The 15,859-nt window shown below is 38.4% G+C and overlaps 1 protein-coding gene across 2 annotated transcripts in view; it reads right to left on the bottom strand.

Moving 5' to 3' along the window:
- APLF (aprataxin and PNKP like factor) overlaps positions 1–15,859 on the bottom strand; it is an 85,026-nt gene that overhangs the window by 33,575 nt on the left and 35,592 nt on the right. For both annotated transcript variants that reach the window (XM_045446293.1, XM_045446294.1), the window contains exons 5-6: positions 15,430–15,562; positions 7,585–7,730 (exon numbers count right to left, since the gene is read on the bottom strand). In XM_045446293.1, the coding sequence (XP_045302249.1) occupies positions 7,585–7,730; positions 15,430–15,562 (279 nt within the window). The remainder of the gene's footprint in view (positions 1–7,584; positions 7,731–15,429; positions 15,563–15,859) is intronic.

The following is a 15,859-nucleotide window of genomic DNA, read 5'->3' as shown; positions in this document are numbered from 1 at the left end:
CAGCATACTATTTGTACCCTCTTTCCTCCTGTACCTGCTACCCATGTACTTGGATGGAGTCCTACCTCTACCTCTTCTGCACCTGGTTCATGCCTACTCCTCTTCTGTTAAGATTCAACTCAGATCACTTATGCGAGGATCCCTTCCCTAGAAGTTGGCTTAGGCAGTCCACAAGGCCCCCAGAAAAATCAATGTGGTGTCACGTTATTTCATGATTTTGAAGTATGTCCCCCACAAGACTATGAACTACTTATCAGCTATCTTACTCACTTTTTACCCTACATTCCTTGCATATAACAGAAAGACTGCTGGTGTAATGATTATTAGAAAGGTCTTTGAAGTAAAAAATCATATTTTGATTATCAGTTTAGCCATTTCTTAACTTTTGAATATGAACAAGTTGATTTAAATTCTCAGAGTCTTGGAGCACGTGAGTGGCTCAGTCAGTTGAGTGTCCAACTTCAGCTCAGGTCATGATCTCGCAGTTCACGAGTTCGAGCCCCATGTTGGGCTCTGCGCTGACAGCTCAGAACCTGGAGCCTGCTTTGGACTCTGTGTCTCCGTCTCTCTCTGCCCCTCCCCTGCTCACACTCAGTCTCTCTCAAAAATAAATAAAAACATTAAAAAAACACAGTAAAATAAACTCTCAGAGTTTCAGGTCTCTTGATCTGTATACTGGGGATATTATCAATCAATTTTCCAGGATTTTCTAAAAATTAAATGAAATAGGTATATCTTAATGGTGGGTCTAGCCCATAATTAGGGCTCAATAAACGCTTGTGTGTATGTGTGTGTGTAAGTTGTTTTTATCAATGGCATTATCAATGCCATTATATTACCACTATTTGTTTAATGAATGCTTACTGATTAAATGAATGAATAAAAAGATGTTTCCGTGGGGCTCATCAGAGCCATGCCATAAATGGCATTATATAGCCAGTCAGAAGCAAAGGATATAGGATTCTTTGATGTACTAAACCAGTATCAAGGAGCTCTGGGGAATATAGCCTTACTTAAGAGATGGCTGCACAATAAGAGTTATATTCTTCATCTCCCCTGCTATTTTCATAAAGAAATAGGAGTAAGACTCCACAGCAGGCATCTGTATACAGAGAAATGAAATACCTAACAGCCAGCATACTCACGTCAGCACAGGGGAAGCTGCATATACATACAGAACAGGCAGTGAAACCAGAAATGGCTCTCACTGCCAAAGCCTCCACCTCCATATATTCCTATACTCTAAATGCACTGTTTCCAAGTCTGCTTCCAAATAACACAGATATAACAGAACTCTCTCCTTAGTGCTGATTTTTACCTCCTCCGTGAGACAGACTTTCATTTCAGTCTATTAGACAGCTTTCAGAGATATGCTACCACTGCCTCACTGCAAGCAGCTACTCCCTTCCCTCCCCCAACTGTCAAACCTACTCCTCTGTTGTGTTGAGAACATTTTCAATACCTTCTCCTCAATATGCTGTTAAGTTATCTGGTTCTGTTAGTTCTCTCTCCAAAATGTGTCTCCTGTCCCTCACTTCTTTCTGGTCCCAATGCCACCATTCTAGCTCAGGCCTTCATTCCCTATGGCCTCCCATGGCAGATTCTTAGGAGGTTCCCACCTCCATCTTACATACCGTTGCTATAGCCATCTTCCTGACCATCTTACTCTCCTTCTCAAAGTCTCTGAGGCCATACAATACAGTCCTGATTTCTATTCAGTCTGGTGTCAAGCGCCATCCTGATTTGTTCCCCAGTCTACTGCAGTGGCTTCCTCCCCTTATCCCGCCCACCCACATCCACACACACGTCCATGCAAGCATGCAGGTGACACTCCAGTGTAAATGTACACTAACGGGCCGCACACGCTTCCCTCCCTCCGTGCCTCTGCTCACACTGTGCCATTCACTGACACTTCTTGCTGTCATGCCCACTTGCTAGCATGCCAGCCATCTTTCAACACCTAATACAAAATCTCCTTCAAAGAGATTAAATAAGCATCTTTCTCCTCCCCCCAAACATACACTTCCCCCCAAACAAACTACAATATAAGCAGCCAAGCCAAGGTATCTAATGTGCTCAAGACAAATGAAGATAGTTTCAAAATACCACCCCACCCCCCCAACCAGCTTTCAAGAATAAACAACCTATTTTTGGTAATGCCTTAAAGACTTTATTGAATACTTGGACCTTTCGATATTCTGGATGACTTTTTAAAAAATTCTTTCTGAATAACCCTGACTGCAGTCTTCAAGTTGGCAGGAAAAATGATACATCCAAACTACCAATAAGCCTACATTACACTCTATGACCAGTTGTTCAGATTCACACTTTCTGAGATAAACACTTGCCAAATTGTTGGTTTTGCCAAATAAATCACTAAAGCATCCTGATAGGGCAGAATAGCCTTTATCTTCAGGATGCTCTAAATTGGGTATTTTTGTTCTCTTTATATCTCTTTAATATCTTACCACCTGAATGGACTTCTGGGATGCTCAGGGTTAACTGGCGAAGACTCCCACTGTGACTTAGGAAATTGTGACCCCTGTAGCTAGACCGAGAGGTCAATATCATTCCACCTGCTGTATCACCTATTACTATCAGTCCCAAGGCTCAAATAAGGGCATATTACTAGAAGTACTCAAAGATTTAAATGTGAAAGTTAGATTTGGGTCAGACAAATATGGTTGGGGAGGGTGGAAATGGAGGTAAGATTACATTATCGTAAATTGTTAGCTTAATATGCCACATTCTACGATGTCTAGTCAAGCCTATCAAACAGAAAGGAGATGGGATTCAATGTGGGAGCCCTAACTCAGATTAAAAGGAATAGACAGCAGTTGGGTGGAGTACACTCAGACCTCTTGGTCTTTCTGGAACTCATGTGAAACAGCAGTCAGTAGAGCAAGGTGCAGACTGAGGAGTCTGGCTCTAGGCCAAAACTCTATATGTGATCTTTCAAGTGCAAGTTTAGACAATCACAAGGCTTTGACTGGCAGGCCTCATGGGGGAAGCTGCCCTCCCCACATCAGACATGGTACACAGCCAGTATGCTACAGTTTCCTGGAAGGAGCTGTAAGCAAGGACTCAAGCCGTGCTGGACCAGCCACACTTATGGGACATTCCTTGCCCAGGTGCCTCCATCCAGAGGTCTCTTTGGAGAGGTGTGTGCGGGAAGGGGGTGATTGGCTAAGGCCCTTCTCTGGGATCTCCACTGAGATCTCCCTATGGGGGGCCTTGGCTGAGGCACAGGCACTTTTCTCTACTTTGACTCTGTACCTTTCCACTCCTAGCTCTTCCTCTTCTTCCTGCTGGTCTAGAAAGAGGCAGAAGCCTCTGATTCAGGGCTCCTCAGCAGTTAGAAGATTCTCCATACCTTCTTCTACCTGACCCTTGCCAAGTGCCATTCCTTGGGACAAAATGGAACACTGGGAAGCTGACAACTCATTTCCCCCTTTGCTTGCATAGTCGCACTAAGTGAAGAAAGGCTTGAGTCACTTTCAGTTCGGCTCTTTGTCCTAATTGACCACCTTGACACCTGACTGCTCAATAGAGGCCAAGTCAAAACAAGAGAATCCCCTCTAGATACACTGAAATTCTGAAAGCCCTTTCTTCCTCACATCTGCTCTTTCACCTTATGGTATAACCCAAGTGTTCCCAACTGTTCTAAATCTCATTTGTTAGGCTGATCTCCACCAACTTAAAAACTATCAGTTTTCCTCCTCTCTGAATTTATCCAGATCTAACTATAGTAACCACCCCCCCCCCCCGGCAAAAAAAATACAATGCCTAGTATTTATTTCTTTCTCAACCCCCTTTCCTCCATCTGTCTGATAATGAGTGCATATATGACTCAGAAAGGGGTAATTAAACTACTTCATCTCCCCAACCACTATGAAGGGCCCAAGTGGAGATTTCATGATCCAAGTCCCTAGAACTTAACACAGAAGAAACCACAGAGAAACTCTCATTTTTCCTCTTCAGCTGAACAACTAGACGACACGAGCCTGGAGCTACCAGTGACCATGTCGTACTCCAGGTGAAACAAGCCTGCTGACAACAGTGAAGAACGATTCAAGAGGTAAAGATGGGAAAACCACAGACCAACATGATTGTGATCAAGCCCCTTGTCCCAGCTGGTCTTTATGATCCATAGTTCTTGGTATTTTCCTTTCCATTCTGGAAACTGAGTTATTCCTCATCTTTGTGTGACAGTCATCAAAGATGACTGCCAACAATTCCTTCCATCCTTTTATCCATTAAGCAGAGGAGTCCTTATCCCCTCCCCTTGAATCTAGGCTGGTGGTAACTTGCTCTGACCAAAATAATGCAGCAGAAATGACACTGCACCAGTTCCAAATGTAGGCCTTAAGAGAAGGATGCTTCTACTTTCACTCCCTTGGAAACCAGCCGTCAGGTAAAGATGCTCAGCCTAGATTACTTAATCATTAAGTGGAGAAAGGGAGGCCCAGCCAGCAGCCAGTCATTCAGTCAACCATTGTGGAAGCACTATTCATGCAAGTAGAGCCATTTTGGATGTTCCAGCCGCTGCTAAGTTCCCAGCTGAAAGCAGCCCAGCTCAACACCAAAAAGGTGTCACAAAAGAATTGCCTAGTTGAGCCCAGCCAACCCACAGGATTATCAGAAATAATAAAACACTGTTAAGTCACTAAATATTAGGGTAGCTTGCTTACCAGGAACAGACAATTAACTCGCTTTATAATACTATTTGCTTAAGTTGTTTCAGTTAGGCTTCCTTCTGTTTTTTGTAACACAGCCCTAATTAGGTTATGTAAATCATGTAGATTATTTCTTTAACGTTAGTAGATTCAAGCACCCTCATGTTCACTCCCAAATTGGACAATTACATAACCCGTAAGGAGCTGCAGAAAGATGTAAGAGAATTAATGAGAAATATGGACAATTTCAGAGCAATTATCTTCATGACCAGACATTGAGTCACAAAGCCTGTAGACAGTCTAATTTGTGTGGTAGAGATATCCATTATACCCCAAATGGAAAGACTTACATTTGAGTCCCGAGATCTCTAGCAATATGACCTTGGTCCACAGTTTCCTCTAAGGTGTTGAATGATGGTACATCAGTAGCTCTCACCTTTCAGTGCCATTAAAATTGTGGGAGTTTATTTACAATAATACTGTTGCACAGGCCCTGCAGATCAACTGAATCAGAATCTCAGGAATAGGGCCCAAGAGGGTGAAGGTGATTTCTACCCCTTCTTTCCACTTCCTTTCTCACCAATTCTCCCCAAGAGAATGTGATTCTTTCTAAGTAAATTGACCTACGTCTACTCTATAGTCCTGGCCAAACCGTTCTTAGTCTCTTGTAACTGGTAATCTCCTGCCATTAGACTAACTAAGTGGGCCCAGCCTCTTGTTTTCTCTCACTTTTAACTTTTTCCCTCCCCTGCTCCATGCTATAGAAACCCCTCAGGATCAGCTGCCAACCAGTGTTAAAACTGAAACTGGACAGGGACAGAGCATGGAGTTTGGAAAGGCTCTGCTTGGCTTTTTAGTCTAAGTCACTTTTTCTGGCCCCACTTTACCAGAGAGCCCTGCGTAAAGTGTTATGAAAAGGTTATGGAAAATTGAGGCTTATTCCTCCTGTACTAGGGGAGATGAATCTCCCTCAGAAACCCTAAGGAAGGAGAAGTAACGCTCCGGCATTCCTGGGACCTGGCTCCCCAGCAACAGTTAACACGCCTTATAATACCACCTGCTTAAGTTGTTTCAGGTAGGCTTCCTTCTGTTTATAACAGAGCCCTAATTAGATTATGTGAATTAGGTAGATTATTTCTTTAAAGTTAGATTCAAGCACCCTCATGTTCACTCCCAAAATGGACAATTATATAACCCGTAAGGAGCTGCAGGAAGATGTAAGAACTAATGAGAAATATGGACAATTTCAGAGCAATTATCTTCAGGACCAGACATTATTAGAGTCACAAAACTCGCAGACAGTCTAATTTGTGTGTCTTCAAAATCTCACAAAAACCTCAAATATCTCGGATCTGTTTACTGCTCGCTACTCTCTGCAATCTATCAATTAAGAAAGTGTTCTTAAGTTTTACTTGTAATTACCAAGTTTGGGTAATGGGTTGGGATAAACATAGCAAAATATGTATACTACAAATTTTCTTCTGAAAAAAGTAATTTTTCTTCTTGGAAACAAAAGGCAGTCACATTAATATGTTCAGAGAATAGAGCATATTAGGGCTCAAAGTAAACAAGTTTTATCTTAATAGCTTTTTATGGTCAATACATGTGAGTTAGAAAACATTTTGTTTTCATTTATTAAACCTCACTCCATAAGTAAGCAAAGGAGTTGAGCCCATGGGGATTAGACCTCACTTCCCTAGCTGGAAGAAAGGATCCAGTGAGAAGCCAGATCTTTTCTAATGGGAGAGGAGGCAGGAGTGAGGTGAGTACTATAAAAGGCCTGACCCTCTGGAAGACCTGATTGCATTTCAATCATCCCAGCATACACTATTCTAAAACCAATCCTACTCCTTTGGCTCCTGCTAAGACTAAAAAGATGGACACCCACAGGGCTTAGCCACAGAACTACAGATCACGAGAACTGTTACCTAAAGCCACCCTTTTCTGAAGAGGAAAAATACCTGAACTTTCTGCCTTGCTCGCTCACTCATGCTTTCTCTCTCTAATTCTCTCATTTTAAATGCATCCAATAATAGGTCCCATTTTCATTAAGTACCCAGTGTTAAAGAATGCTTAAGTCAGCCAAACCATTATAATGAGTTAGCAAAAACTGAAAGAGGAAAGAGAAGGTTTCTAAATATTGTAAATTAGCCCAGAAATAATCCTGCAACAGACTATTAAGAACTAGCCTATCAGTTGTTCTTCACAGGTATCAAGAAAAAAGTGGCTACATATGCAGTCTGAGGATGACCAATGAAATAGAAGAAACTGGGTTTTCAGAATGGAGGTGCCAATTACAACCAGAGTCTAGTGGTCTCCACTTTCTTTCCAGTCAGAAAATTTCTAAATTAAATAGATATGTTTTCTACAAAACAAGTACAAATTTAGTTTTTGTAAGCCAAAAAAAATCTGGGCTAGTTTTTATCTTCATAAACTGAGTAATAAATAGCAGTTTGGGTTTTTCCTTGCTGCGTACAACATATAATTAATTCTTACCTAGAACACTTGATAAAGAAAACAAATGATCAAATAATAAATTCTTTTAAAGATTTTATTTTTAAGTAATTTCTACACCCATATTGGGGCTCAAACCTACAACGCCATGATCAAGAGTCACACACTCTAGGGGCACCTGGGTGGCTCAGTCAGTTAAGCATCCGACTTCGGCTCAGGTCATGATCTCGGTTCATGACTTCGAGCCCTAGGTCACGATCTGTGCTGACAGCTCAGAGCCTGGAGCCTGCTTTGGACTATGACTCCCCATCTCTCTGCCCCTCCCCCGTTCACCCTCTGTCTCTGTCTCTCAAAAAATAAACAAATGTTTTAAAAAATTTTTTTAAAAGAGTCACACATTCTACCAAATGAGACAGCAAGGCGCCCCCAAATAATAAATTTTTTAAAAAATCACCTTGGATGAAATGATAGACTCTTCCTGATCAGCATTTTTGCACTTTTTCCCTGTGTCTTGCTCTGCTGATGTACTTTTTGAACTTCCTGATGAATTTAATCGCTTTCTGCAGATTCCTTCTTTTCCACTTCCCTGGATTATATTACCTTAAATATATACAGAAGGAAAAAGAAAAAATTATCTTTTATCTTCAAATGTCAATCAGAAAGAAAGAAAGAAAGAAAGAAAGAAAGAAAGAAAGAAAGAGGATAAAAGGGCAATTAAAAGTGAAAGTCCATTTATATTAATGCCAACTTGAAAACACTTATTTGCAAACCTCAAAAAAGTATTAAGCAGCACTTTGGCCAGGAGCTCCAGCCCTGGAGACAGTCAGGCCAAGATGCTAATATGAACAGGTGCTATCCTTGAACTGCTTCACCTTGCCTCTCTGAACGCTGGTTTTATCACCCCAAAAAAGGGAATTATAATAATAACTCATAGAGTTACTACGAGTAAATGAGGTTTGATATATAAACTATGTATCACAGTACTTGAGATGTGTTAAATATTTATTTTTTATTTTAGCATTGAATTTCCTAACAGAAAATTTAACATATAGTCAGCCAATGAATTTTACATATAATTATTGAGCCCCTAACATCCACAGTGAGAAATTAAACTTAATAACAGATTAAGAACCCAAAATTACCCAAAAGGGAGAGTGACCTCTACAAACTTCACCAATATAGAAAATAAGTCTCAATAACAATGGACACTGTATCCCATATAATACTTACCCAAGGTGCAACATATTTGGCAAACCTAAGTCGGTATCATATTTTGTTAATAAATCCATGAGCCCTCTAATCGGAAAAAATAAAAAATCTGCCCTTTTTAAGAGGACAATCTTCATGCTTAATTATCTGTCTCCCCTACACTCAAATGGCAACTTCATGAGGGCAGGAACTTTATGTGCTTTGTTCACTGTTCCCTCCTTGTGTCTCCAGCACCTAGAAATGTGCCTAGCATAAAACTGGTGCTTGGTAAATGTTTGACTAAATGAATTGTGAACATAAACAGAATTGGCAACAATCACCAAACTAAAAGGCAACCGACAAAATGGGAGAAGGTATTTGCAAACGACATATCAGATAAAGGGTTAGTATCTAAAATCTATAAAGAACTTATCAAACTCAGCACCCAAAAAACAATCCAGTGAAGAAATGGGCAAAAGACATGAATAGACACTTCTCCAAAGAAGACATCCAGATGGCCAACCGACACATGAAAACATGCTCAACATCACTCACGATCAGGAAAATACAAATCAAAACCACAATGAGATACCATCTTACACCTGTCAGAATGGCTAACATTAACAACTCAAGCAATAACAGATGTTGGCGAGGATGCGGAGAAAGAGGATCCCTTTTGCACTGCTGGTGGGAATGCAAGCTGGTGCAGCCACTCTGGAAAAACAGTATGGAGGTTCCTCAAAAAATTAAAAATAGAACTACCATACAACCCAGAAATTGCACTACTAGGTATTTATCCAAGAGATACAGGGATGCTGCTTTGAAAGGGCACATGCACCCCAATGTTTACAGCAGCACTATCAACAATAGCCAAAGTATGGAAAGACCCCAAATGCCCATTGATGGATGAATGGATAAAGAAGATGTGGTATATATATACAACGGAGTATTACTTGGCAATCAAAAAGAATGAAATCTTGCCATTTGCAACTATGTGGATGGAACTAGAGGGTATTATGCTAAGGGAAATTAGTCAGAGAAAGACCAGTATCATATGACTTCACTCATATGAGGACTTTAAGAGACAAAACAGATGAACATAAGGAAAGGGAAGCAAAAATAATATAAAAACAGGGAGGGGGACAAAACATAAGAGACTCTTAAATATGGAGAACACACAGAGGGTTACTGGAGGGTTGTGGAAGGGGGGATGGGCTAAATGGGTAAGGGGCATTAAGGAATCTATTCCTGAAATCATTGCTGCACTATAAGCTAACTAAGTTGGATGTAAATTAAAAAAATTAAAAAAAAAAAAAAGAATAATGATATGGGAACATAACTGCAAATGTAGTGAACATAGACTATGAGGTAATGATTTTTCAGTCAGTGTGGCATAACAATTTTATGTTCATGATGACATTAGTTAGGAAGTTAGGAATCCATTGTTCCCACTGGAAGACATATGAAGCAAAAATGTCACCTTTCTTCAGCAGTCCCCCTCTAAGTGTATTAGTCAATGTTCCATTCATGCAGTTATTCTCAGCTTCAAATCACTCTTTCTAGAAATAGGCAGGTTTAGGCACACTCTTCAAGGTGATAACACGTTTTTTTTTTGTTTTTTTTTTTAATGCACACATATCTTTAAGCATTTCAGTCTCTGGGATTTAAAAAATAAAGTATTTTGCTCTCCATTTCCACAACTAAAGTGTCTTCACTTCAACACCTGTTCAGTTTTCTTTGTAACAAATCTGTGAATGTGTGTATATGCTACTACAAAATTGTACTCACCATGTGATTGATACATTTTAATAAATTATTTTCTGACAATTAAAAGAAAAAACAAAAAAAGACAGAATTGACCCAAAGGTTCCCTTGAGAGCCCGAAGAGAGGTTTTGTGACGCAACCCACAGTGACTATTCTAACGTTCTAAAGCACGGTTTAGCAAATTTTTCTACAAAAAGCCAGACATAAATATTATAAGTTCCATTGGCCATATAGTGTCTGTCACAACTACCAGCCTCTGCCTTTAGAATGCAAATCAGCCACAGACAAAACACACATGGATGAGCATGGCTGTATTCCAGTAAAACTTTATTGACAAAAACAGGCAGCATGCCAGATTTGGCTCGTGGGTTGTAGTTTGCTCAGATCTGAACTAAAGGATATTCAAGTGGTCTGAAATAACACTCCTTCATTAAGTAAGGAAAGAAATACTGTCCATATTATTTAACAGGAAAATCAATTGAACCAATATAAATATAATGTATTTATATAAGAAATTTATGAATAAACTTTTCAATAACTGAACTGCCTAAATTACTTAAATATTTGCTTTGAATCTAAATTAGGAAGATTTCATATCATTTTAGAAACTGTGAGGAATAAGACTAAATAAGACTACACAGCTTCATGCAGCAAATGTCTAAATGCTACAAGAGATAAGAATTAGTCAAATCAAAAGAAATAATCAACTAATGGTACTGCTTACTACGCTAAGAACCAAAAACGTAAATTAAGCAAGACACAACATCTGCCCAAATGGCAGTTTACCACATTCCAAGTGTCACACATGTACATAAAATCCTAAACTTAAAAAATATATATTTAAAATATTCTTCAAAATTCCAAATTTTCTACTACAAATATTCTTCTAAGGACCAGAGCTAATTTCTTTTTGCATAGGAAGAAGCCATTTTGATACTGCTGTAAAAATGCTCTTTACAAAGAGTATATAAAATAAACAGCTTAATTAGCTCATAATAATCATAATATCTGGCATAGCAAATACTTTTCTACATCCCAAATGGGTACAGTTAAATGATCACAATCTAAAAGAAAATAACTTAAAACAAATTATTTTTAATACTACTAGTTTCATTTACTTGTATGAGCTGTTATACTAACAGCTATATGCAGATGTCATTAAAATTACAACCATCCAACTTTATCCTCCAAAAGAACCACCGTAACAGTTACATTAACAATTTGAAGTGTATCCTTCCCAACTTCCTAAGGTTAACCAAATATACAAATACATATGCGCAAACACACACATGACTAAAATAATAAATGCTATCATTTTTGTGGGATAAAGACACAGAATTGGAATTTCCGGATCCAAGAGTGTTGTATACTTAAATATGTAAGAGATGCTGCCAAAGTAGTCATATATTTGTTGCCTAACGATTCTTCTGTAGTATGCCCCAAATTTCTGAGTTTTACCTTCTTTTTTGTTACTAAATAATTATTTAAAACCTTCTACCTTTTATAAGTGTGACAGATAATATCTGCCAGTAGGTTTGCCACTTTGCTATTTCCCTTTAACTTTGTTTATAAGTGTCTTATGCACACGAATTTTTTTTTTTCATTTTTAATCTAAATGTACCTGTCAATTTTTCCCTGATGGTTCTGGGCTCCCTACCATCTTAAGAAAGCTCCCCAGGGGCGCCTGGGTGGCGCAGTCGGTTAAGCGTCCGACTTCAGCCAGGTCACGATCTCGCGGTCCGGGAGTTCAAGCCCCGCGTCAGGCTCTGGGCTGATGGCTCAGAGCCTGGAGCCTGTTTCCGATTCTGTGTCTCCCTCTCTCTCTGCCCCTCCCCCGTTCATGCTCTGTCTCTCTCTGTCCCAAAAATAAATAAACGTTGAAAAAAAAAAAATTAAAAAAAAAAAAAAAAAGAAAGCTCCCCAGAAGTAATAAAAATATTGTCCCCATATATTCTTCAAATGCCTTAATAGTTAATTTTTACATTAAGGTTATTAACTCAATAAAAATTTATTTAAGAACATGGTATGAGGTAGTGCTCTAATATTGTTGTCTTCCAAATAGAAAGCTAATTTTCCCAACATTATTTATAATAACAATGCATCATTTCCCGAGGAATTTGATCTAATAATTTTGAATATAGTAACTGTATGTTATTTTGGTCTGTTTCTCAGTGTTCTGTTCATTTTTTACTGGTCTAACTTATCTATCTATTCCTACTCTGGGATTATCAACTACTTAAAATAGAAACCAGACCCAGATTGTGATGTAAAAAGGTTCTCTAAAGGAAGAGGTATTTCTGTTATTCAAACTGTCCTTGAGCATACATGGAAAAATCTCCTAATTCATTTTGTACAACACTGACATAGCTCAACATAGTGACATAGATGGCACACAAGGAGAAAAATACTAATCACACTTAGGAATATAGATACAAATGTCCTAAACTAAGCAACTCTAACCTAACACAACTTAAAAATAATAAGCCATCATGATAAATTAAACTTATTCTAGGAAACCAAGCATGGCACATTAGGAAATCTACCAACATCACTAACTACACTGACACAAGAAAATGCAGGACTATTTCTTTTTGTTTTTTCTTTTTTGTTTATAGCCCTGCCCTGACCCCACTGCTCACCTATGCCCTCCCCTTTCTCTGTCCCCACCCACGCCTTGACAGGACTATTTCCATACCAAAAAATTTGTCAAAGAATTCAACAGTTATTCCTGAAAGAAAAATAAAGAAATAAAACATCCTAAAAATGACAGAGTATCAGAACTGAATTCCAATCATTTTAAAGCTGATACACTAATAGAATTCCTATTAAAATCGGGAATAAGATAGAGATGCCAATTTTATCCACTTTATTCAAAATTTATAGGGTCTAGTTCATTAACTAAAAATTTTTTAAAGGCAGTAGAGCAGAAGAGCCAGAACTGTCATAATTTTGCAGATATGACTATACAGCTAGATAATCTGAGAGACTTACAAAACTACTAGAGTTAATTAGATAATTTAGCAGGGCTGTTGGAAATAAAGTAAACAGAATAACTAGCACTTTAAGTAAATTTTAAACTATAGTCGAATTAATAGAATGTCAGTTCAGCATTTACAGTCTGCATTGAGCAGTCATGTGGAAAATATTCAGAGTACAAAATTAAATGCAAACCAGATGATTTGGGGACTACTTCAATCTTTTTCAGCATGTGCCACCTTTCGTGACTCCATGTTGGAGGGTTAGAAGACGGGAGAAGAAGGGTACTGCAGAGTAGCAGACACCAGTGAAACTATAAAAGCTCCTTTTTCAATCTAGCAAGAATACCCTAGCCCAGGAATTGTGACTACTCCTAGAGCCTAGAAGGCTGAGGGAACAGAGATGACTGGCAGTCAGGAGAGGGCAGGCTCTGACAGCCATGCCCAAATCTATTCACTTGCCAATCACCAAGGGACACAGAGAAAATTTTAGCCCAGGCCTGAGAAACTCATGATAATTTCCAAGGGCTAATATCTGGGGACCCAGAAAATAATCTAGAACTATTCTGGCCAAAAAACAAAAGGACAGCCTGAACACAGCAAACATTCAGGTACATTTAAGGATTAAACCAAGAGTTAAACTGAGAAAAGATCTAGGAGAGGATGCAAGAGCATATTAAAAAAGAAAAGAATAAAAACACCAGAACATAGGGAGGGTAAATTTGTGGGGCAGTATAGTGACACTGCTCAGAGCATGGGCTTTAAAGCTCTCAGCCAGAGCTAGGTCTCAATTACGGCTCTGGGATTCATTACGTGATCTTGGAGAAGTCATTTAACATCAGTTTACATCATCTGTTCTGTACCTAATGACACAAAAGGCTCTAAAACATCATGTTAATCAGACCATCTAAAGAGATATGAATGAACAAAGTATAGTACTAAACCTGCAAAAGACTTAAGTAACCGACATCTAAATGAGTCCAAAATGCATCCTAGAAATTGATTTTTTTAAATCTCTAGCATTGATACATTGACCTGGACGATTTATTACTTAAACAAATAAAACAACAACAATAATGATAATTATAAACTACACAGCAGAGAAAGTCAAATTATTTTGATTTTTAATTAGCTGGATTCAAGTACTAAACTGTCCTACAGGTACTTCTAAATCTTCGTGTCTCTGAAGGAAAACAAGTAACCTAACTTTGTTCTTACAACTACCCCCAAAGTCTGTTTACAAGAAAGAATTCATGTCAGAATCCAAACACTTTTCTATCTTATTTTGAAGCTTTAGCATTTTAAGAACACTGTGTATTATATAATATTCCTATCCAAATCAATGTCAAATTGTTTTCCTTTGCACGTTTAAGGTGAAGTACTCAGAAAGGTGCTTCAGATTTTACATGGTACATCTAGCTAGTGAAAGTTAATAGCTATTTTTAATTTGCAGCCAAATATATTTTGGACTATTAAAGGCAATATAATAGTGGCAGCACAAAAGCAGGTACCATGCAAAACAACTCTGAAAGAAAAGGACTTGCTTGCAGGGAGGCAGTTCACATCGGTCCAAATTTTGGTCAAGTAAAGTCATTCTTTCTATATTAGAGAAATTGTTCTACTGAGAGAAAGTACCTTCCCCCTCTCCAGTACCATTCCCCACTCCCCATTTCCTTCCTGCCAACTGAGGAATTACCACGCTTAATGAGAAATGTTACTGATAAAAACATATTACGTATGTAATGATGGGTCTTGGAGATTGAAAACCACTATAAAACTCTTACCAGGAAATCTTAGGTTTAGATATGAAAATTCTCCAGATCACATCTCCCACAATACATAATATATAACCTACTTTTCCCATGAAGTCACTCTAATCCTACTAGATCTAGTTTTAATCATCTTGATTCAATGGAAATGCCCAGCAGGTGACATAAATCATTGTGGTATCTGCCATGACAGTGAGCTGTGCCAGGGCAGAGGTGCCCTCTTCTTTGAATTTTCCTGCTCATAATATTGTGTGCTCGGCAGTTTTTTATTTAATTAAATTAATTTAGAAAGCTCTTACTGTACTGGCCTTTTATGTCCTGTCATGGTTGACACAACAACAACAGGTATGTTTGAAAATCTATATTAACATAAGTCTAGCACATAAGATAAATAGCACTTGTTAAATCAAATGGTAATGAGCAGGATGGTATATGATAGATATGATAAATGGCATAAAATAATAATTTATGTTTTAAATTAGACTTCACGTACGCGTCTAAAAACGTTAGGCTAAGTTATACGCTAACATAACCACTAGCCTATCTCCATGAGTTCAGAAAAAGTTCCAAATGCTGCTTACTGTTTTCTAAACAAAACCTACCCCCACTGCTGGCTGGTGCTGAAAGGTCTTGGTCACTTCGATTGTCTGTTAACATCCATGCTGGCAGGATTCTTCTCCTCTGGGCAGGGTTAGACTGTTGCTTACTGATGTCTCTACCTTCACCTAGGAAACACTAAAAAGGCATCTATATATTAGTTACTAAAAATAATCATTCAGCCTTAGTGAAACTGTAAGATTATTTACTTTGCAGAAAACTACCATTAAAAAAAACCTATCTGCAACCGTGGACTGAATTAGTCAAATTTCACAAAGAAAGAAATTCATTATCTCTATTAGTTGATGTGTTAGACTAAACTCTATTCTGAGCTATTCTATTTAGCTTAACCTAAAAATGGCAATGCCAGTAATATTGTCATGATATGGCTAATTTCAGGTGTCTTTTCTCTTCTTGAAGTAAGGAATATGTTAC

Source organism: Leopardus geoffroyi, chromosome A3 (genome assembly GCF_018350155.1).
Source record: "Leopardus geoffroyi isolate Oge1 chromosome A3, O.geoffroyi_Oge1_pat1.0, whole genome shotgun sequence".
Classification (NCBI taxonomy): domain Eukaryota; kingdom Metazoa; phylum Chordata; class Mammalia; order Carnivora; family Felidae; genus Leopardus; species Leopardus geoffroyi.
Note: the sequence above shows the minus strand (reverse complement) of the source record. Positions and strands in the feature narration are given on the sequence as shown.